Source organism: Coptis chinensis, chromosome 4 (genome assembly GCF_015680905.1).
Source record: "Coptis chinensis isolate HL-2020 chromosome 4, ASM1568090v1, whole genome shotgun sequence".
Lineage (NCBI taxonomy): Eukaryota > Viridiplantae > Streptophyta > Magnoliopsida > Ranunculales > Ranunculaceae > Coptis > Coptis chinensis.
Genome location: NC_141459.1, coordinates 94,489,526 through 94,513,507, shown reverse-complemented (window position 1 = coordinate 94,513,507; position 23,982 = coordinate 94,489,526). Strand labels below are relative to the sequence as shown.

At 35.6% G+C, this 23,982-nt stretch overlaps 2 protein-coding genes across 2 annotated transcripts; one reads left to right on the top strand and one right to left on the bottom strand.

The window, feature by feature from the left end:
• Window positions 1-16,289: 16,289 nt before the first annotated feature.
• LOC147505824 (uncharacterized) lies at window positions 16,290-18,000 on the bottom strand. The gene is made up of 2 exons (XM_086605635.1): window positions 17,843-18,000; window positions 16,290-16,644 (listed from the first exon to the last, which is right to left on the bottom strand). The coding sequence occupies exons 1-2, from the start codon at window positions 17,998-18,000 to the stop codon at window positions 16,290-16,292; spliced, it is 513 nt and encodes a 170-aa protein (XP_086461761.1).
• A 3,036-nt stretch (window positions 18,001-21,036) lies between these two features.
• LOC147505823 (transcription factor MYB30-like) lies at window positions 21,037-23,715 on the top strand. Its single transcript, XM_086558247.1, has 4 exons — window positions 21,037-21,486; window positions 21,779-22,058; window positions 22,177-22,306; window positions 22,736-23,715. Exons 2-4 carry the CDS (start codon window positions 21,926-21,928, stop codon window positions 23,262-23,264), a joined length of 792 nt encoding a protein of 263 aa, XP_086414373.1. The 5' UTR covers window positions 21,037-21,486; window positions 21,779-21,925; the 3' UTR covers window positions 23,265-23,715.
• The last annotated feature ends 267 nt before the right edge of the window (window positions 23,716-23,982 follow it).

Here is a 23,982-nt window from a genome sequence, read left to right as displayed (position 1 = left end):
CCTTTTTCCGTTTCTTCAGGCATGTTCGAAAAGCCGAAGGAAGTGCCTCAAAAAACGTAACAATTTTTACACGGATGGACCGGACAACGGACAGAGCTGGATGCATAAAAGAAAACATAAAACTTGGCAATCCTATAAGATCCTTCAAAGGCAAATAGACGGATACAAGTCTGCTGAAAATGTTGCAAGCAATGAAGCCAAAGTAAATTTCATCAAAGAAAAATAAAACAAAGACTTAAAAAATTGGAAAGTGGAAACAACGGTTTCACACTTTCACAACTTCAAAATGGGCTAAAAATATTCGACTCTAAAGTCCGAAAGCATACATTAGTACATTTCCCCTTTTTGTCTTTTTCATTTCTTTTTTAGTCTTTGTTTTGGAGGAATGTTGGCAACGTATTAAATATTCTATTGACCAAGACTTCGATTGCTTAAAGTGTAACTATCAATACCAATTTTATCAAAGTGACATAAGCGTGAGGCCGTGAGCTCTTGCCAGATTATTGATCCACCTTTTTCCACACGCAGATAGAGCTAACACTTCCTTGAGTTCCGAGACCAAAGCAATAGAGCACATAACAATGCAAAGAACACTACCATTTGGTTGGTTGAGCGGGATACTCAATCTGAACCGATTCATGTCACTTGATTCGGAGACTTCAAATGGGGATACTTCATACTTTGATATAGCTCAATCAATAAGTATAGTGATCTGTTATAATTAACAATCGCTGAATGGGATGCACAAGGACTAACTCAAAGCTTCAGAGAAAGTAGAGGACTCCCCTTGGGTGTGCCCAAGTAGAGAGTTCTTAACGCTTTTAGTACTCCAATTCCTATCGGTTAATATACTATAATAACTATGTAGCAAATAGTCTATGAACAATAGAAGAGGTTGGGCAAAGGGAAACTAGCACGCTTTTCTTGACCGCAAGGTTCCTGTGACAACAAAGCGGTATTTAATAATGTATAATAAAACCCTTGCCTACCGAGTTGGTCCGTTTCCCACAAAATAATCTAACTCTACCAAAAAAGAATCCTATTAATACTTAACTTCCTAAACAAACCTATCTATATAAACACAAAACAAAAACACTAATTAGGGATATATAAAAAATAATAATCCTATTAATACTAAACTTCTAATGACATAAGAAAACCTAATCAATTAACCTAAACAAACCTATATATATAAAAAACAACGATCCTCCTAACACAAAACAAAAACACATGTAAACTATCAGTTTTTTCTTTTATTCTGATTTACATGTTGAATTCGATACATTAGTTTTACATATATAACTAAGTTCTTTTTCTTTTCTTCATTGCATACAATAGAAGATATTCAATAAAGGGCTTGAAAAGAGTTAACAAATATGGATAAGGTAAACTATTTTTTTTTTTCAAGATCTTATTTAATAATTTTGTTGATTTCTCTTTTATGATTCAACTGATGATAAAAACAAAAATTAAAATATTAAAGACAAGTCTCAAGTTGAAGCTACTGAGTCAATCAATCCAACACCACAATACATCCACTGAAAGAAAAACGATGCTTACAGTCCTCATGAAGATAAGCAATACATCCACTGAAAGAAAAGTCATCACCAATAGAAACAGGTGCATCAATCAAATAATCCCGAAAAAATCAATAGCAATTTCAGTTTCAAAGGCAGTAATAATGAAAATGAGTGAAAACTAATACCTCTTTGTCTTCTTTTTTTTAAACTTTAGAATTCAAGTGTGGGCTTTTTCCTCTCAAAATTGAATTTCAATGGAGAAGCCGAGAATCTAGAATGTCGAATCTAATGGAGACGGAAACGATACATTAGCTTAAGCTTGAAACGCCATGAATGTTGAAACTTAAAGAGTCATAACGTTTCAAAAAATACAGAATGAATTTTCATGGATAGGATTTCTTTGGTCTCAAGTTTTTATCAATTTCAAGTAATCGAGTGGTGGTAGTAGTGTAGCAGTCAAATTTGAATAAAATTGGAAATACAATCCCGCTTTTAAAACATATGTTCTGAAATTTGATGGGCCTAGGCCCAACAGTAATAGTAAACATAGAGGTTTCTAAAACCCAAAAATTTCTACCTAATTAAAAAAAAAAATCTAATTTAAAATAAGGTGATTTAGTTTTAGGTCGTCCCAATAATATGGGTATTTACGTTAGACCCACATTTTTACATTTTTTAGCTTTAGGTAACCCTATCGTTAGTTAACCATCATTTACCAAGTTTGACCGTCTATTGTGGTGTGTATGGTGTTGTGCCCTTTCAAAATGCCACAACTACCCACTCACTTTTACACGTGCCCACACCATAAAACTCAAAATCCACATTTCAAATTACCCAACACGGTCATAATCTTGGGTCCTAATAGAGTGGAAGCTGGAAAAAAGAGAAGCTCGCTGTTCCAAAATATCAAAATATAAGATATATACAAAACTAGAACCCTACTAAAAGTGAACTTTCAATCACTTAGTAAAACATAATCTATTAACCTAAAAAAAACAATTGAACTACACATATCGAAAAACCAAGTAGCCTATTTTCTTCATTTTTTCTCCATTATTTATAATTATTTATTGACTTCATTTTATTATGTCTATTGCAGATAATGGCGTATGAAAATTACAGCTTATGTAAAAAAAAAATGTTAAAGGAAATTCTAGAAACAGGACTTAACATTCAACAAGATCCGGTCTACAACACAAAATTAGAGAGCGGACGATTCAAAACCACTGTAACATTAAAGGTACCGAAAGACTTATTCTTTAACAATGAAGACATCATAGTTAAAGAAATTGATGGAAGCACCACATATTCTGTTGCAAAAGCAGAAGATTCAGCAGCTTTTCATGCAATACAGTTTATAAAGGATGAACGTGATATGGAAATTGAAGACTTCAATTTCAAAGAACTTATGAAGAAAAGAATAGAAGTTGAAGAGAAACATAATCAACTTGACATCCTCAAAAATATTATGCTAGATTGTTTGGTTGATGATAAACACAACAAAGATAAAATATATTATCTCAAAGAAAAAATTAAAGGAATGAAGGGCATGGAAAGTTCCATAATAAAGAAAAGAAAACCATGAGGATTAGTACTTGAATACCAAAATTTTATTATGTTGGTCACATAGTATTTTTTTTCTGTTAAACGCTTATTTTAAACTTTAGATATGCATTAATTTCATTTATTTACTTCATTTGTAGCAAAATAATGTTGTTTTGAAATATATTAAGTAGTTAATGTGCTATTCAACTACACCATTACAAAAGAAGTCTTCGATTTCAATCAAGTTCATGCCCTAAAAACGAATAAACCTAAAAATAGACGGACATTAATCCAAATTTATTGGAGGAAGCAATGAAAAATTAAATCTTGAGGATTCGAACATCATCTCCCAATAAAAATAAAAAACATATTTAGAAATATATATGGGCCTAAAAGAATGCCTAAAGATCAAGAATAGTGCTCTTTTTATCCGTTTAGCCTTCAAAGATCGTGAGCAAACCATTTCCCATATACTTTACCAAGAGCTGCTATATCCAATAATATAAACATATGCTATGGTGTAAGTTTTTTCAAACTTGCAGAGTATCAAGACATATTACATTTCAAAACATAAAAAAATACCCTCAAAAACATAAAAACTAACAACAACTTTTTAAAACTAAGAAAAACAAAGCGGTTAGTATTTCTCATTCCAAATCCATAATCGAATATTACTACCGATGCAGTCCACTACTAAACCTCAGAACAAACTTATTATGAGTAGTTATTTTTTATATTATTTATCTTATTCCTTATATTGTTTGTTTAAATCAATTTTGTCACTTTTGGATGAATGTATTATTATTAGCATTCAAGAAGGGGAAAGAAATAACAACAAAACGATTACAATGTTTCTCGAATTCAACTTCTTCACTCTTTCTCAACATTCCATCTCATAAGGATTAGTACACCAAACGGAAGTAGAAATTCATAGAGCAAGACTTTGGGAGCAATTCTGCGTTCAAAATGCTGAGAATATTGAGGTATCTTTTTTTTTAATCATCCACTTCTTCTGTACTTTTGTTACAAGGAAAGATCAAATTGCCTTTGCTTTCTGAACTGCCCCCTGCCTTTAAATCATTGTATGAAGGATCTAATGCCAATTCGAGGTCATTTCATCAGCACATTCGGTCATACAATGCGTAATGCTTTTACAAGTCTTGGTGTTAATCCGGACATCGTGTATTGCATGGGCGTGGTCCAATATCATTTGTTATAAATGAAATACTCTACCATAGAGTCAGATCATACATAATCAGAAATAGCAACAGAGATGCATTAATAACATTTCTTCTGTGCAGCTGTTGTTAGTTGCTCTTACTTTCAGCCATTATAAAATTTTATAAATTTACACCATTTACATTAAAAAACTGAAAAATAACATCATTTCCAATCAACAACAAGTTCTATGTACAACGAAAGAGTTGTGGGATAATGCAACCCAGAATAACCTTTCTTCTCAAATCCTACAGTTTTCGGCCACCTTTAATTGACACTTCTACTCTGTCCATAATCAATTATTTCCCAATTGATTTACATAAACACACAAAATATAGCTGATAATGGATGTAAACTTGAAAAGATTAACACTTTTTTCCTATGAAAGCAAGAAACCATTACTAAATGTTCAATCATAATTTATTCATAATATAGCCAAGTATCATTATCTAATAACTAGATTGAAGCAATATTATGTGATAATTTTATAAAATATCACGTAATATTTTATAAAAAACCGAACTTGAGAAGATAAAAAACCGTCCACATAAAAAATTAAGTAAAAGAAAATATAATATGCATATCTCATAGCTTTACATAGAATATGTGGATAACAGTTACACAACCGAACTGGAAAAGACAAAAAACAACACACATAAAAAATAAAGTAAAAACCAATATAATATTTATACCTCATAGCTCCACATAGGTATTATAATTTTCATAATAATTGTATAAACGGCACCCGTTCATAGAACGGGTTCGAAAACTAGTATAGGCATATAGCGCCCCGATTATGATGTAAAATCTGTTTTTAGTGTACAAAGGAACGTAAGGATTATCTAATCTAACTCCGATAAAGAAAACGAGGGCTTCAACAGTAAATTCATCACATCATTAATTTTTTTTTTTCTGATTTTACCCGTTGCCAAACATGAATGTTATAGTTCATGCTATTTTTTGTTTTATTTTTTTTATTTTGTCTTTTTACAGAAGTAAAATAATAGTTTTACGTCCATAAATTAATGAAAAATAAAATAAAAATCGGGATTGTTAACGTGGCGGAGACACGTACAAAAAGGCTAGTGGTATTAAGTAACATTCCAAGAGTGAAGCAGGGGGTGTGTTTCTGTCGGTCGGATCGGAATATGAGCTTTTGGTTTTAGATTTTTTGGAATTTGATATGTTATGCCGAATTTGATCCGGTTAGGGGTGTAATACGGGGCGGGCCGAGTCAACTGCGGGTCAAATAGTGATGGGTCGGGGCGGGGCGGGTCTAGGGATACAAATCCAATGGTTCCCGATGGGGCGGGGCGGGGCGGGTTGAAGTGTCATGTCTTAGTACCATCACCCGGCCTGTTGGGTCAGTTTACGGGGCGGGTTTTGGGCGGGTCATCTGGGAGTCGGGTGGAAATTATCATTTTAACCCAATTTCACCCAATTTTTTTTCCTAATTCTGCAAGTAATATATTTCCAATTCACAATAAAGAGAAAAAAAATAGAATCAATCAATAAAAAATAAACAAAAATAAAAAAAACTTGAACTTGAACCCAAAATTATATCTGGAAATTTGAAATTTTTTTCTCGTGATTTACCATTTGTAAATTGATTATTTTCCATAGCATAATAAAATGAAGATGGGAGCGAGGATCTATGGTACAAAACAATAAAATATAAACTAAAATAAGTCGAAATTAATACAAGGATGAATGATTCATCTTCTCCAAAAATCGAAAGTTGAATTTGAACTTTTGATATTTGTTCAATGTTCAAACTTGAATATTTGAGATTGATGTTGAACTTATAAGTTTGTGTTCATATCTCTCAAATTCCTACAAAAGTTAAAAGAAAATATAAACAAAATACAAAAATATTAGAGTTAGAGTCTTGAAATTGTGCAGGTCAACGGGGTTGGGTCAACGGCTTTTAACACGGTGCGGGTTGGGCGGCTTGACGGGTCGGGTTTGAGCATAGAACCTACACCCATAGCCCGACCGCATAAAAACGGTGGCGGGGCGGGGCGGGTCTATTCTTGGGTCGGTGCGGATTTGGGTGGCGGGTGAAGACTGGGTACCTTACCGGATGATGGGTCAACGGTTTTTTTTTACACTCCTAGATCCGGTCTAATTTTTTTTCGAAATTTTGAAAATCGGATAAAAATTGGTATTAAAAAAAATCTGAAAATCTGGAAATCAAAAAATTTAGATGAAAAATCAGATAATTTGGATAAAAATCAGAAATTATTGAAAATTCAAATATCTTAATATTAATTCTATGTTATAATTTGTACAATAAATATTAATTATAGGGTTTTTAGTTTGTTTATACTATATATTGATTAATGCAAGTTAATCCATTGTAAATGAGAAAAAAAAAGGTGGGGTTATATTAAAAATATCCTAATTACATTAGAATTTTAGATATATTATATGTAATTCAAAATAATAATTCGACACAATCGGATTGGATATGCATTAGTGGATTCGGATCGAAAAAAATGTTGATCCGAATTTAAATTGGATTTTTGGAAATCGGACGAGTAATATTGATACTGAATCTGAAAAAAATCGGATTGGAATTCGGAAAAATTAGAATTTTGAACAAAAATTTGGCACCCCTAGTTAAAGTATAGCTTCAATTTAACGGAAAATACCACGTGGTATACGGTTTTAACAATAACCCGTACATTTGTATATTACGAATGAAATATGAGTGTCGTTTTGGCTGACTATAAAATAAAGAAAATATATTCGTAATACTGTAGAGATTGATTGATTGATTTAATAATTCGTAAATCCACATACTTTAGTTTAGTTAGTCCACATAGAATAAAATCTTGAAAAACTGAATGGAACTCAGTGAGGTTCAAAAGAGTTGATGCAATTACGATCCAATGATCCATACAACGAGATCATCCAACGGTCATGTATATGAAAGTATGATGGCTATCCTTTGTTGGCAATAAAAATGGTAGATCACTACTTCATGCATAGATAAAAAAAATTGTATAATTGTAAAATTTTGCAAAATATATCAGTATGTGAGAAATTTAAAAACTAGAAAATTAAGATTTTGACACTGGTTCTCTTACATGTTCCAGAAATTTTGGAATTTCTGACGAGATTCCAACTTTTCACCCTATAGGATAAATGGATAATATCTACATCGAGTCCATGCTCCCTAGAATCCTTGCTCATTTAGTAAGATTGTGAGCTTAATTGGCCATTAAATTGTCAAAACACAAGTGAAAAAAACAAAGAAAAAAAAAAAGAAAAAAAGCCAAACCTTGTAGAGAGTGCAAATATATCTTCTAGGACACTGGTTTATAACAATCTGATGGAAAATATTTGAAGCAACTTTTGAATAGTAATTTCGAACCACAATAATTACGTATAAAACTAGGAAAGTTATATGCGTGATGAAAGGCAGGAACCAACATTCAAAGTACAACATACATGGGGGCGGATCTAAGAGTTGGCTGACCCAGGCTATAGCCCCTCTAATTTCGCTCAAAACAAAATTTTAAGTGGTAACGGTTCATAATTTATACCCAAAAAAAAAAAAAAATAGTGTGAATTAGTGCTAGTAGCCTCTCTTGTGGAGAATCCTACATCGCCCCTGCATACATGGACTACAATTTGTGATTTTGAACGGAATATCATAATTCTGTCGATTTGAATCCAGATTTTGTCCCTGAAGGCCTCACAGCTACGTACGTACCTTAATGGAAAATCCAACATTAGTTAACCGCATGCGTTCAAGCTTTAGAATATGTATTAGCTTTAGGAATGAGCAATGGATAATTAAGTGTATTAAAAGATAACAACAATCAGAAGTTCGAAAAAGATTAACACCAAAGATCGTCTCAGTGATACCAAATCTGTTGATTTACTTCTTTATTTAAAGATTTCAAAAGACACATTAAAGTTTCAAAAAGAAAAATAAGAACTCCCATCAAGTTGATCATTGTCCGTGAAAGTACAAAAAGGAGTAGCAATTGTTTGTTTGCTGTTTGTGGTGGTGGAGCGCGTGGAGGCGTGGAAAATGTCAATATATAACACCGCCTTTTGTGGGTCGTTTTATTCTCAGTTTACTCATAAAGAGATACCTGCCTTTTAAGGGCCAAATCTTATGTCGGTAAAGTCGTGGATTTCTGTATTGACTTGATTGTTGTCCATAAAGGTATACTTCCACTACTGAAATTGCAAATTGAAATTATGACATGTTCGGAAAGCTATTTCAGAGAAGAAAGAGTTAAAAGAACTGCCACTGCAAAAGTCCAAATTTTAGTTAGTTACGATCTTACCAAAAAAAAACAAGTTAGGCACGCAGATTTAAATTGTCACATTTTTTTTGGGTTTTGATAGCTGCATTTAGGTAGATATCAGCTTGAAATGGACGCTTTCATTGTAAATGGGGTAATTCCCAAATAGGGAAAGGATAAATTTCTGATTCGGTCATGATAATGTCATTTTGTTTCTAATCCGGCAATTTAGTGTAAAAAGTGGCTGACATTATCCTACTAATTGCTGACAAAATGCGCCGAGTTGCAATTTGTGATCGAATTGAGAACACATTGACATTATCATGGCCGAATCAAAAATTTACCCATAGGCAAATGTACATCCCCTATCAAAGGGTCTAGTAGCCCAAATGATTATACTATTATATATTCTAGTTGTTAATAAAAATTACCTTAATTTGCACAAAAAAAAATAAAAAATAAAAAATAATAATAATAATGTTAACTTGTTATACTTTCATCCATGTCCGCAACATACAACAATTCATCAGTACTAAGTTGACGATGACATTGTCTTGATTGGAAACAAAATGACATTATTGAGTCCAGTTTGGGAAATTACCTTTGTAAACGACAACAATTAAATAACTATTAACAGAATAGTTAAAAAATATAAGTGAACATATAACAAAATAAGGTGTTTGTAGAAAACAACCAATCAAAGAGACAAAACACAAGATTTATAGTGGTTTGGTGCCATTGCGGCAACCTACGTCCACTGGAGAAGAAAGATGTTTATTGTTTGATTGATTTTTAGGGTTCTATTACAGAGATATATATAGGCACAACACAAGTGCACAATCGTCTATGTTGCTTCTAAAAGAGTGGAGTCTTCCCTTTATAGAAACACACAAATCTATCGAACTGTTACAAACCCGACTAGAGGGATACGCGACGCCGCCTTCATCATGTGCAACCGGCGGCGAGGAGCTGTCTCTTTTTCTTCTCCCACACTCCCCCTCAAGTTGGTGCGAAGATATCCAATGAGCCCAACTTGGAGAGTATATCATGGAACTTGGAAGCTGAAAGTCTATTGGTAAAACTGTCTACAAGCTGTTGGTCACTGCGAACAAAGGAGGTAGCAACAATGTTGGACTATACTTTTTCACGCACAAAATGACAGTCAACTTTAATATGCTTAGTTCTCTCATGGAACACCGGATTTGCTACAATGTGAATTGCAACTTGATTATCACAGTAAAGTGTAGTTGGCAGATGCAATCCAAAGCATAAATCCTTCAGAAGGGCTCACAGCCATATAATTTCACTGGTGGTGGAAGTCATAGCCCTATACTCAGCTTTAGCACTAGAACGAGCCACCACATTCTGTTTCTTGCTCTTCCAAGTGACCAAATTACCTCCCACAAAGGTACAATAACCAGAAGTAGATCACCAATCAACTGGTCATCCTGCCCAATCAGCATCTGTATATGCAGTAATAGATGTATGCCCATTTTCCTGCATCTAAATACCTCTACCCTCGACCGCCTTTTCGGATATTGCGGTTATTCTAGAAACTGCATTCATATGTTGAGTCCTTGGAGCGTGCATAAAGCGACTAATCAAGTTTATTGCATAAGAAATATCTGGTCGGATAATAATTAAATATATTAGTTGACCAACTAATCGCTGATACTGACCAATGTCAGTAAAGAAGATCACCGGTGTTGTCCAACTTGGCTCCACTGTTAGTTGGAGAATCAGATGGTTTTACCCCCAGCTTTCCTACTTCACACAAAAGATCCAACACATACTTTCTTTGATTAAGAAATATGTCCCTTTTTGAATAGGCAATTTCAATCCCAAAAAAGTAATTCATAATACCCAGATCCTTAATGACGAATTTCTTGTGCAGTAGATCCTTAGGCCTAAAGATTTCGATATGGTCATTACCTGTGATAACTATGTCATCAACATAAATAAGAATAACAACCAAGCCCCACTGCTAGACTTAACAAATAATGAAGGATCAACATCATTCCGCTTTAAGACCGGTCATGACTAGAATGAAATTGAGCTTGGCATACCATGCTCGTGGAGATTGTTGAAGTCCATAGATAGCCTTTTTAACTTGTATACTAATCCAACCTTAGCCTCCTTTGGATGTCCAAAGGGATGCTCATATACACTTCTTCTTTAAGATCATCATGTAAGAATGCATTTTTAACATCCATCTGAAATAATTTCCAGTCTTGATTTACAGCTAAAGATATAAGAACTCTAAACGTGTTCATCTTTGCAATTGGTGCAAAAGTCTCCTTGTAGTCTTGACCATATGTTTGGGTGAATCCCCTTGCAACGAGTCGAGATTTAGGCCTCTCTAAAGAACCATCACTGTTGAACTTGTTTCTGAACACCCAACGATAATCAACTGTCTTCTTTCCGTAAGGTAGCATAACAATCTCCCAAGTTTCATTCTCATCTAGAGCACGGTTCTTCTTGCATTGCCTTTCTCCATACTTTGGATGGGAATTAGTTTCTCCGAAAGTTCTTTGGTTTTGCACATCATCATCGTACTTAAGAAAGCATGATGAGATGAAGTGATATTGGCATACGTTATATACTCCTATAGATGATATGAAACGCGTCAAGCAATAAATAAAAATTCTAATAAGTCATTTGGAGGATGCCGTTCTCTATCGGATTTATAGTAATCCTTGAGAGTTACCGGAGGTTGTCTCTCTCGCCTCAGATTGTCGAGGAACCGGAGGGATTGAGAATCGGTGGAGCGCCGCGACACGCTTTAGATCTTCAGATGGGTGGGCACACACCTCTCATGCGAATAGGCCCAATTGTAATATGCCCACACGAGAATCAGAATCAAGAACTTCTGCAGTGAGAGGGCGCATGTGCCTTAGTTCTGCAGTGGGTGAGGGCGCACGTGCCTCTATCTGTGCAATGTCTTCTTCAATACAGGTGCCAATAACTTCTGCAGCAGGAACCATACCTTCACCAACTGCTGGGAGAGGTGCCAAATCTGCCAAACACTCCCCCTGGGACCGATTCCCAAGCACAACTAGAGCTTGAAAGAAAGCTTCAGATTCTACAAATTGTACATCACGAGAGACAACTAGTTTTCTTGTCGCCGGATTGTAACATATGTAGCCTTTCTATGTGGTAGAATAACAAAAAAAAAAAAAAAATACATCGAGTAGCTTGAGCATCAAATTTATCTCGATGAATAGCTTGCTAATGTACATAACAAACACACCCGAAAACTCGCAGATGAGAGAGATCCAGCGGCCTAGACTTGAGCACTTCCAATGGTGACTTAAAACCAAGAACCCGACTGGGAAGACGATTAATCAGATAGGCAGCAGTTAAGAGGACATGAGATCAGTATTGCTTAGGAACATTCATGCCTAACATAAGAGCATGAGTAGTCTCGAGAATATGTCTGTTTTTTCTTTCAGACACACCATTCTGCTAAGGTGTGCCAACACATCTAGTTTGATGAATTATCCCCTGGCTACGAAGGTACTTAGATAACAGACCATTGCAAAACTCAATGCCATTGTCAGATCTAAACATCTTGATTTTAGCACCAAACTGATTAGTAACCATATTGTGAAAATCTTTGAAAACAGTCACAACCTCAGTCTTTGATTTCAACAAATATAACCATCTAGCACGAGGTTTATCATCAATAAATAACACAAAATACTTATAGCCATCATAAGAATTAACAGGAGCAGGTCCCCATAAATCAGAGTGGATTAACTCAAACGAATTATTAGACATAGTATGCGAGTTTGGAAAATGTAAACGAGTTTGTTTAGAAAAGTGACAAACATAACATCATCAGAGTTTATAGAAACATGCGGAAACAAATTTAACAGGACACAACTAGATGGATGCTCACATCTTTTATGCAAAGTGCGACTTTCAACTAAACCACTAGCTTGACACGCCTTCTTATGAGACTTCAACAAATAGAGCCCATTAGAATAAATTTCTTCACCAATCGCCCTCTTTGACTTTTGATCTTGAAAGACGATATAGAGTTAGGAGAAAAAATGACATCACAATTTAAAGAATTTGTAATTTTTCCAACAAATTGAAGTTGGACAGGAAGGAAGGAACGACAAAGAGCGTCACCCTTGAGACTTTGATAAAAAAAATCCACTTGACCACTTGACCACTACCTAGAATGGGAACGGTGGATCCATTGGCTATGCAAATATTATGTTTTTCGGTCTTGGACACAAAAGTATCGACAGAGGTAGGGCAATTAGCCATATGATCAGTAGCCCCCGAATCAATTATCCATGAGTTACTATTTTCTGGCATAGTGAAATATGCATGTAAATTACCTAACACATGAGTTGAGACATACTAACCTTTGTTAGATGGCATGAACTTAGTGAGTTGTTGAAGAATTTGACTCAACTGATGACTAATATCTGAGTTGGAAATTGATGTCTCGGCTACTGCAGCATGATCTTTCTTGGACAGTTCTCTTTAAGATGCGGATGTAATTCCCAACAATGGTCCTTGGTGTGTTACTTTTTCCACAATGATCACAGTGAGAGGGTTCCCTTTTTTCCTTACCTTTTTCGAATCCCTGTGACTTCTTTCGAAAATCATTTTCTGCAAGTACTACAGTAGATTCAGAGATTGAAGACTTCAACTCGGAGTTCATGGTTTTCTTCCTTGTTTCCTCTCTCTGAATAGTTGCACAAACAACAGCAAGTGAAGGAAGAGTGCTTTCCAGATTTTCATGTTATAGTTTAAGACTACGAAATAATGCGAAGATTTTATCCTTTTCAGCCCGTTTCAAAAAAGTTTTAACATTTGTGGTGTGTGGACGATGTCACACCCCGAATTTCGATAAATCAGATAATAATAATGATATCCGACTCCTCGATATCCGAGATGTGACAACAACCTCACAACCCAATCTATATCATAACCCTAATGAATAATAACACATGCAGAAAACTAAACAATAAAATACTCCAAACAATCCACTCATCATTACGAAAACTTGTGATAAAAAATTAAGTTACAAACTTCTTCACATAAGAATTCGGAAAAATGAATTAAACATATGTCCCCAACAAATTCCACTACATCTCTGAGGAAAAATGAAACGTCATCTTATTAAAAATAAAAGCTAACATCAATCACGAAAGCAAGACGCCACCTTCTCGAACATCGCCTAACCCCCGTCCAGTCCGATCGACTATGTTCATATAAGAACACACCGATTAGCAAACATGCAAATCGGGTCAATATTATAAATAATGCCGGTATGAGTAGCCGTGAAAAACCATTTAGATATACATAATATTTCATTCTTTACATGGCGGTAGTTCCTCCACCGAGTGCCTTTAGCTTTTAAGGTAGTTAGTTCCTTCATAAAGGCACCTTTAGCTTCTAACTAAGAGTAAATAACTTATGTCACCTAGTACTTACCTTTATGCATGCTCTATCGCAGAGAGTGGGTCCTCTCTGCAAGAATAATTAGTTTAACCCACTCTCCCCGCAAGCAATTTGTAATAATCATAACAAAAATGAAACTTAACATGAAAGTCTTAAATCAATAACCACACCTGAGGAAAATATCATGGCAGTAACATTTATCAAGTGTCCCTAATAACCCATCGTCTCTATGTTTTACCTAGTTTTCCTGGCTACCACAATCGCTACCCAACGCCGAACATGTACATCCACATGCGTCCCCTTACATAATGTACCACTCCGTGCGTTACTACTCTGAGCGGGATGCCACACACCAGGTAACCCTCACACGAAAGCCATTATGTAAGTAATGCCACTATTCGGCATAAAATATCGCGCGTCTCGTTCTATTTTGCGAACGGAATAATCAAGTCATTATTCGGCTACGCCAGAAGGGCCAATCACATTACTTACGCCCGAAGGCCATTCAGATTCACTGAAACGCCAGAAGGGCCAATCAAATTGCACACGCCCACACAGGGCAAATCACATGAGTTGTGGTAGCTAGGTTCTAGGATTTTCGTTATGTAATTTATTCAAATGTATATATCTATGCATCTTAAAATTTCTCTATCTTCACGTGTCAAAATTTACACAAGATCGACGTCAAATCTATATTAGATACTGACAAACAAGTTTATACAAGTGTCACCCACATCCTATCATCGGATTGGTCCATAAAATCAATCTATAACATTTTTAGAAAAAGTCAACAGTCAACGGGTCAACAGTCAACCCAACAGTCGACAGTCCTAACCGGTTGTCATTCCACCCGGTTCTCACCCAAACCCATATTTAAAAAGAGTTCAAACCCTGGTCCTAAGCGACTAGCTAAACTGACTCGGTTTAACCCGGCCCATAAACTGATCTGGCCCAACTGGAAATCTCAAAACTAACTAGATCCATAGTTCGGAATTTCGGAATTCTCGGAATTCCGACAAATTGAAAAACCGGAATTCATTAAATTTCGACCCTTGTTGTATTCGGAATTTCGGATATTTCGACTCTATGTTCGGAATTCCGTTTTTTGGAAAAACCGAAATTCCGCCCGGAATTCCGGAGTTCCGTTCGGAATCACGAACTATGACTAGATCCCATGCAACCCAATTCAAATTTTAGGACCAGCCCACATAAACCTTGTAAACCGGCCCAACCAGAACTGATAGGGTCCGGCCCAACTAATTAGTCCTAAGTCAAAACTAAACAAATGACTTGGAGCACCGGATCGCCTCCGCGGTCATCCCTTCGCAGCTGAAACACCGCTACTTCCAGCCACCCCCAATAATCCTTCACACACCACCCACCACTAACTAAGCGAAAATTATGTGGGTGAAAAACCCACCACTTTACTTCACCAAGCAACCCCCGATTTCCAGTTTTCGCCATCCCCCTCAAATCCCAGATCCGACCGCCATTAATATTTTTGAAGCTTTCAAACCCCCACAAACTCCCCACTACCACCATACATCAAACCACCAACCCACAATACAACAAAACAGTTCAAACACGAAAATAAATACACAAAAGTCAAATTCCTCAGTATCACAGTAATGGCAATAATGGCGTTTTTACAGAGGAGGAGGTTAGGGGCTCGCGCCTCCCTTTACCACCACCTAATGGTGTTAACAATACTAACAATCTACTGAGTTTCAAACATACACAATAAGATTACTCTTTGAAGAGAAAAAAATGGCAGAAAACTAAAGATGAACAGAACCGTTTTTGGACGTACAGTTCACTGTGTCCATATACAGGAAAAACAAAAAAAATAAACTACTCACCTCCTGTGTTATCGGCAACAGAAAATATCGAAGAAAAAAATGATAGAACCAATCCCAGCTAGCTTGGGAAATCCGCGTTCTTCTCCGTTTTCGGCTTGTGTGTGTTGTTTGTGGTTTTTCAGAAAAAACTAGTTTCTCCAGAGACACCCTATATTCTCCTTAACTTCCAAATTACTGAATATCCTTATATCCTAACTATGAAAATATTATTTCTATTAAAAGTATTATATCTTTTATGTTCCTTAGGTTAATACCTTGTTTCCTTTTTATTTAAAGCTTTCCAAAAATTAAAGATAAACTACCCACATTCAAAATTCAAATACTAGTTTCCTATATTAACATTATTCGAAATTACTATTTGGTATTCCACACGCTAGTACGTTGACCAGAAAAATACAGTCAAATACAGAAAATATTAAATATTGTTACGCAGATAATGTAAATATAAAATAGGGGTCTTACAGACGATATATGTTTAACTCATCCCACAATTTCTTCAGATTCCCAAGGTGTTCTGTAAAAGTCTTCTCACCTTGTTGCAAAGCACCGATTGCAAGTTGAAGTTCAAAAACACAGGCATAATTGTTCTGGTTTCTATATAAATCTTCAATTGAATCCCGCATCTCCTTTGTAGAATCAGAGAAAGTTAAAATTCCAACAATAGTTGACTCCATCGAATTGAGTAACAAAGATCGAACAAGCTGATCATTGGAAACCCAATTCTCATATTCGACATCATCAATGGTAGGACACACTTTTGCACCGTTAATAAACCCTAGTTTCCTTTTGCCATCCAGAGATAACGAAACAGCCCTAGACCAAGGTATATAGTTTGTTCAATTCAAAAGAATTGATGATAGCTTCCAACCGATATTAGATTCAGTCTCTGTTGTTACAGCAGACTTTATGTTTGGTTTTGGATCTGTCATAGTTTTTTTTTTGTTTAAGTAAGTTGCGGTTGATTGAGAGAAGAGATTAAGCGCTCCGCTCTGATATCATATAGAAAACAACAACCAATCAAAGAGACAAAACACAAGATTTATAGTGGTTCGGTGTCATTATGGCAACTTACGTCCACTGAAGAAGAAAAAAGTTTATTGCTTGATTGATTTTTAGAGTTCTATTACAGAGATATATATAGGCACAACACAAATGCACAATCGTCTGTGTTGTTTCTAAAAGAGTGGAGTCTTCCCTTTATAGAAACACACAAATCTATCGAACTGACTAGGGGCGCGCACGTGCCTTCATCATGTGCAACCAAAGGGCACACACACCTGTCTCTTTCTTCTCCCACAGTTTTCATTTTAGACTTTTAGTTATTGCAATTAGCAAAATACTTTCGAAGAATATGCAAATGCATATGACTGGAAATTAAAGTGCGAAGCAATCAAATCAAGACTGATTATGTAACGAATATGTCCAGCGAGAGATTATTCCATTTTTTAACCATTATAAAATCACAATATATGGAGGCAAATTTATTCTCGTCTATACCTTGTTTCTGCTTGAAGAAATTAGTTGCAAAAGGATTGGGAAGGTATAGTATTAAGTATCAACACAATTTTTGAGATAAGATATAGTATAGTATTAAATAAAACTGAGATAAGAGACACTCTAAGTATTCTTGCTTTTATCATGTTCTCAATATGGACCGGTAGAAATGATCTAATTTTTAACAACGAGGCAGTTAATATAATCCGTAGAACATCAACCTTCATCACTAACAAGAAAGAACCTTATGCTAAAAATAATTACATAGACTAGCCACTGTGCACGTGGTACTCACGTGGGCTCCATTGAGTTTTTAAAAAAAATTATAAACGTTAAATTGCTATTTTACCCCTCAAAAAGAAATAAAAATAAAAATTACCAAATTTCCCCTGGGACGTATACCAAAACACTGTTACTCAACCCCCACAATTTTCTATATATTAAAGATAGTTGACCGAAGATATAAAATGACTGCCACTACCTAACTACAGATGCCTCTTAGAATAGTAACACTAACCAGACATGCCTCGATTTTTCTATATGGAATGACTTTGGATATTGTATTGGTGCAGGACATGATAAAACCAGTGCCGCTGACCCAGAAGAGACAAATGCACGAGCCATCCGAGGAGGAGTAGACTTGTGTCGACGTTTGCAGCTCCGACATGTCGCCATTTTGACGGACTGCAAACACCTAGCTGAAGTCCTCGAGCAAAAAGAAACCAATTTATCTTGGGGAGCTAGATTAGTCGTATATGATATTTATTATAGCATCTCTTTGTTTGATCATTGTAATTTCTTTTACATTTGCAGAGACTCGAACATTATTACGCATGTACTTGCGGCTAAGGGACAACAAACCCCTCCGCATCTAATTCAATTTACTTATACTCTCTTGTATTGGAGTTCAACATCCATCAATAGCATGTGAATTTGGGATGGAACAAGGATTCAATGTTTGATGGTGCAAGAGTATACGCAACCCGCAATTGCACTAGGGGTGCGGTAATAGAACTTTTGTAAAAATCTTAGGGTGTACTGTAGATCCTTACAATCTGGTCATTTTTCTAACAAAATAATAATTCACATTGTAGTTTTTCCAAATCTTTGGAGTGAAGGCATCCCCGGTTCCATCTATGACTAGCATCATGCTTAGCTCCTTAATTATGTCAATGCAACAATAATGAAAGTTTTGATAAATAGCTAGTTGGTGATAGGTAATTGTAGCCTTGAAGAGGAATTGGTTATATATAGGGTTTAATGCATTTTGATTTGTCAACATTTCCTATTGATCTATATAAAGTTGTTGATTGATTCTTGACATCTTGTTACATTTTACCGGCTCGTAACATCAAGATTGCATCATACTGGTTCTACCTCCAGAGGTACAAAAAAGAATAGGTTCCACATAAGTAGAAGTAGATAAATTGTGTTGAACTAGTTCTGGTTGAATTTTTCCTATGTAACTAATCCAAGAACAACTCATATTCAATAGGTAGTAGGTTGGAACGACCTTGAGTCCTTCTTTTCCTTGGTCTACAATGCTACCATTCATATTTCAGAAATCTATAAAACTGGTTACTTGAAACTGTATATGGAAGTGATGTTTTTGCAACATGGTTATAATCGAGTGAAACAAATGAAAATTTACGCAGTTTCTGATAGCAGGTTGTTCAATGTTTTGGTTTAGTCACACGTTTAACTAACTCAAGTTTTTATTTCATAAACTGTATTAAGAACTTAATTGGACTATATGAGTACCGGGATTTCAGCTGCAACTAATATGTACTATCTCATGCGTCATTTCTTACGTATATATATTCAACGCGATCCTGAGATGTGTTTTTAACTGTAAGGCTAAGTCCAATGTTTTGTGCGGCGTCCCACTATAGCACAGGGATACTGTTAGCCGGATGGTGTAAGTCGCACCCTCTCCCAATGGTGTATTGTGTATAGCCCAAATCAAGGCAATATTACCATACAACACATATTTAATAATTGAATCTCCCAATTTCGTTTTATTTTTCTCTCCACCCAAATGAAATGGAAAAGATTAGGAATAGAAAAATAATTAAATAAAACGAAATATTGTGTGGGATATGTTTGGTGTGTGGCATATTAACAAACACTTTTTACCGCCATTGGGAGAGGCATGCATTCTATTTTTATTTTACTGCCATTCGTGCTCGCTAAACGTGACGGTATAGATAGGTAAATGTTTGGTAGATTAATATTTGATGCACCAGTAGATCACAATTTTTGTCATATTTGGTGGAATGTCACGCGGACTTAGCCAAAGAAATTATCGAAGAATATAAGATGCAAGAATAATTAGCAAATAGATGTCTCAAAGTATTAATTGCCCATTTTAGCAAAAAAAAAAAGTATTAATTGCCCTCGTTGATTCTTAAGTTTAGAAATGTTTAACCAATGCCGAAATTCCACAGCGGCCATCAATGATGCCAATGTTGCATGTCACTTCTAAATGTATGCCTAATTGCCTATTATATTGCTAGACACTTAGTGAAGGTTTATCGGCCAAAGTCAGTGGTGTTTGACTACTAGGTTATGTGTTTTCAGCGAAAAAAAAAAAAAAAAAAGAAAGAAAACATTTCTTGGCCTAAGAATTATCATTCAAAAGACAGGCAAGCGAGTGACAAGCCTCTTTCTTTGACTCCAGGTCACACGGTAGGCTCGAAATTCTGTAAAACAGAATGCCATGGGGTGTGAACTCTCTGAAGATTTTCAAGCCAACTTCTCGGTGCCTTCTTACATTTCTCCTTGTTCAACCACACATGCTTGATTCATTTGCGCCTTGTAATTAAACTCCAAAAAATATTAGCGCAGTTTTTAACAGAAATATATGGCCCTGATATGACTCTATAATTTGGCACACCACAACGTTTATATTGACCATTTTAAATGAACTGCACTAATAAAGTGAGCCACTTGACATAAACTAGGAGTGAGAAACCTTGTGAGGCTATTCTCCTTCTCGCTCCCTTTTTCTTTTTCGTTTTTGTTTTTGTCTGTGTTTGTCTTGGTCTTTGTCTTTGTCTTAAGCGTCTAAATTTCGACTTCAAGACGACTTATGTCGGGTTAATTGTGTTACTTATATTATTTTAAATTTATCATAATGAGTTTTTCCTAAATAAAATCATGTTAATAAGCAGTTTCACCATTGATTAATGAAGATGGCAGAAGGAAAAAAATATACTTGAGGCTTAATTACTACATATATGGTGCACACTAGTACACTACCTCATATATGTGAGCCATCACAAAACTACTGCTTCATGTCGCTTCTCCTCTAGGTGATCTTATGCCTAACAGAGAAAAAAAAATTGTGCTTGATGACCATAATATGTATATCACATACCTAACAAAATATAATATTGAGGATTACGAATTGTTGGACATTTAACTTAAAATCTTTTATTCTACTTCTACTTCTACTTCTAGCTGCTACTTCCTCCCCTCTACAATGTTTGATCCAATATGGCTGCAAATCATCAACAATACTGAATTTTGTTGCACAATTCCCCCAAGTAGAAAGATACATCTACCTACAGATACATCTACTTGGCATTGTTAAATCTACTCTCTTTGGTATCGTAGACTCGCAGTGACAAAGTAACTAAATTACAATTTTGAAGAGAGTCATTTTCATTCTTAGTACTACTAGAAGGCCCCATGGGTCAAATAAGGTTTATTGTACTTGATGTTCTTTCAAAGTTTTGCATAATCATAAAGACTTCCTAGTAAACTCTTCTAAATCCCTAGTCATCTCGAATACAGAGGGCGATACCACTCAACCGAATACCATATACTAGCTAGGCTCTTTATACGATTTGTCATATATTAAAATCCAATTTAAACATAGACGTTTCCAAGTTGGAAAGAGTCGATACCCTCAGCCATTTTCGAGCACAACTAATTAACTGTGCTGGTCGAATCAACTTGGGTTCCAACTAACAAAGTTCATAAAATCTTTAGGTGATGACACCAGAGATATCTTTAGGTGATGACACCAGAGATATGAGGCTAGAACCCACCAGCACAAAAAGAGTTACTGATCTAATTTAAAACATGCTTGCCTAATCAAAAACAAAAACTTAAGTTATAAAAAGATGCATGAGAGGATATAAGACAAGAAATCAGGTAAGAAAAATGGCTTTTATATCTTATTTGTTTGATTGGCTAGACCATGGATGGGGCCATGGTCCCAATTGTATAGTTTTTTGTATAATAAATTACAGTTAAAAAATATCCAATGGACAATCTCTTTGATGTTTAACAATTTCTTTTTCTGAGATAGAGGTTGTAACTTGTGAGTGTGTGAGAGATGGAGGAAGGCGTTGTAACCCGTCATTCTGTAATTTCTTTGAAAACGGCTGCCATCTTTGACTTTAGATTTGCGTTGTAGACTAATTATCACACGTTTTGTTTACAGCGGGTCTTTAAGTATCTTTGAGGTCTATAAGTATAAATAGCCGCTCGTGTCCTTGAAAAGAATTGGGCTTCTGTCATCTCAACAATTAAAAGGACAATTCCTAGAAAAAGTAAGTGGTGTCTGCAGCCTAAGAACAACTTGTTAAACATGGTGAGAGCTCCTTGTTGTGAGAAGATGGGACTGAAGAGAGGGCCATGGACTCATGAAGAAGACCAGGTTTTGATCGCTTTCATTCAGCAACATGGCCATGGAAATTGGCGTGCCCTCCCTAAACAAGCAGGTAATTACCACATTCCTATGAACCCTCTTTCTTGGTTTTCTTTGTCATGTTAAGTAACGTTCTGGCAAAATGGAGTATCATCTGTATTGTAGTCTAAAATACATCTTCGTATCTTCAGGTCTGTTGAGATGTGGGAAGAGTTGCAGACTCAGATGGACTAATTACTTGAGACCGGACATTAAACGAGGGAATTTTAGCAATGAAGAGGAAGAAACTATCATCAAGTTACATGAAATGCTAGGAAATAGGTGTGTACTGCTAGACATTTTATTCACAAAATCTTTGTTCAATTTTTGAGTATATTAACATTAGTTAATAGCTTAATTCTACTGTGCTATCCATTACAATTTCAAGCCCAAACACCGGTACTGGAAGAATAGAAACACTCAGAGAGGGGGAAAAAGGAACCTCAGAAGAAGATGCACGGACAAACACTAACACTCTTTTAGAGAAACCAGAAAAATTCCATGCTGTTTGTAGTATTTGGCTTTTCTATAACAAACCACGTGCATAAGTTCCTTCTCTTGCTACAGTATCTGTATCTGTATGTAATCAACTTGGTACAGTATAAGCTGTGAAGTAGTTTGCTAGCTGTTAGCCTGTCACAGTTATTTAAACACTATACTTGACCAGTTTAAACTTGAATCGTTGATCTAATCTTTGTTTTTAATTTTCAGATGGTCTGCGATAGCGGGTAGATTACCAGGGCGAACAGACAACGAGATTAAAAATGTTTGGCACACTCATTTGAAGAAAAGAGCGAAGAAAAATGAGGCCAACCGAGAGACAAAGCAATACTCAGCTGAAGCATCAAAATGTGAGACGAATAATTCAAGTGAATCAGAACAAATGAATCTTCGACCTCAAGTAAATGAAAATTCTAGCTATGATTCAGTATCCCCACAACAATCTTCCAGTGAATTCTCGTGTGGTACAGACTCCTCCTCCTTTGTCACTGCAGACAACCAGGACATGGCCACTAATGAAGATAATGAGTCTTCAGACAACTTCTTTGATATTGACGAAAACTTCTGGGCGGATTCATTACTATTCGAAAATTTAGATTTTTCACCGCCCACTGCTATTGAAGCAGAACTTCAGGATTCTTTCACTCCCTGCAATTCAAACATGGATGATAGTATGGACTTTTGGTATGATCTTTTCATAAAGGCAGGAGAACAACCAGTGTTACCAGAATTCTTATAATACTTTATCCCATTTTTGGTTGCACATAATTTATCAATGAGAAAGTAATCATCTCTAATAAAAAATATAAAGGAGCGGGATTCATCAGATTCGGATTTTCGACTGTTAGCTAAGAGGGGACGAAACTTCATGCTGACATTCTTGTTCCATAGCAATTACTATACCGACCAGGGCGACATTCTGAAATATTGAAATGTACAAGTTGGAATAGAGGATTTGAAGGCAATGGCACACAGAAAGTTTTATCTAGAGATACATTTCAAGCGGGCGGAGGTGAATTTAACATACTTGGGTTCTACTAACAATCTAAAATAAGAAATGCTGAACAATGTAATCTGATTCCTAAATCATCGTATTCCCTAGTCTAAGCTACCATTCAGTTTAGGAATTTTGTTTTCTACTGCCATGTAAATATCAATTGCGCAATAAAATACTTGATCGGTTTTGTTAATCTTTTATTTAAATTTGCACAACTTGTATAACGATTTAAGTCCAACTGGTCACAATTTGCTTACATGTATGGTGTTATTTTATGTTTTTCTTTTCTTCGATAAAAGTGGCGTGAGCTGTAAGCGGGACCCAAAATAATGTGGATATGATTACTGCCACCTAGGGAGAACTCAGCTCTCCAGGCCAGTTTGATTAATTACCTTCAGAAAGGTGCAGCAGGGATCTTCAAGTTTAAGAGCGTGACGGGCTAAGAGCCTAAGATAGTATC

Excerpts from the sequence above, each read along its gene's own strand:
- LOC147505824 (XM_086605635.1), bottom strand. The coding sequence starts at position 18,000 with ATGGCGACATGTCGGAGCTGCAAACGTCGACACAAGTCTACTCCTCCT. Across the intron at positions 16,645-17,842 it reads GAAAAATCGAGGCATGTCTG|GGCTGTTTCGTTATCTCTGG; the intron begins GTTAGTGTTACT and ends ACCTTGGTCTAG.
- LOC147505823 (XM_086558247.1), top strand. The coding sequence starts at position 21,926 with ATGGTGAGAGCTCCTTGTTGTGAGAAGATGGGACTGAAGAGAGGGCCA. Across the intron at positions 22,059-22,176 it reads TGCCCTCCCTAAACAAGCAG|GTCTGTTGAGATGTGGGAAG; the intron begins GTAATTACCACA and ends TCGTATCTTCAG. Across the intron at positions 22,307-22,735 it reads CATGAAATGCTAGGAAATAG|ATGGTCTGCGATAGCGGGTA; the intron begins GTGTGTACTGCT and ends TTTAATTTTCAG.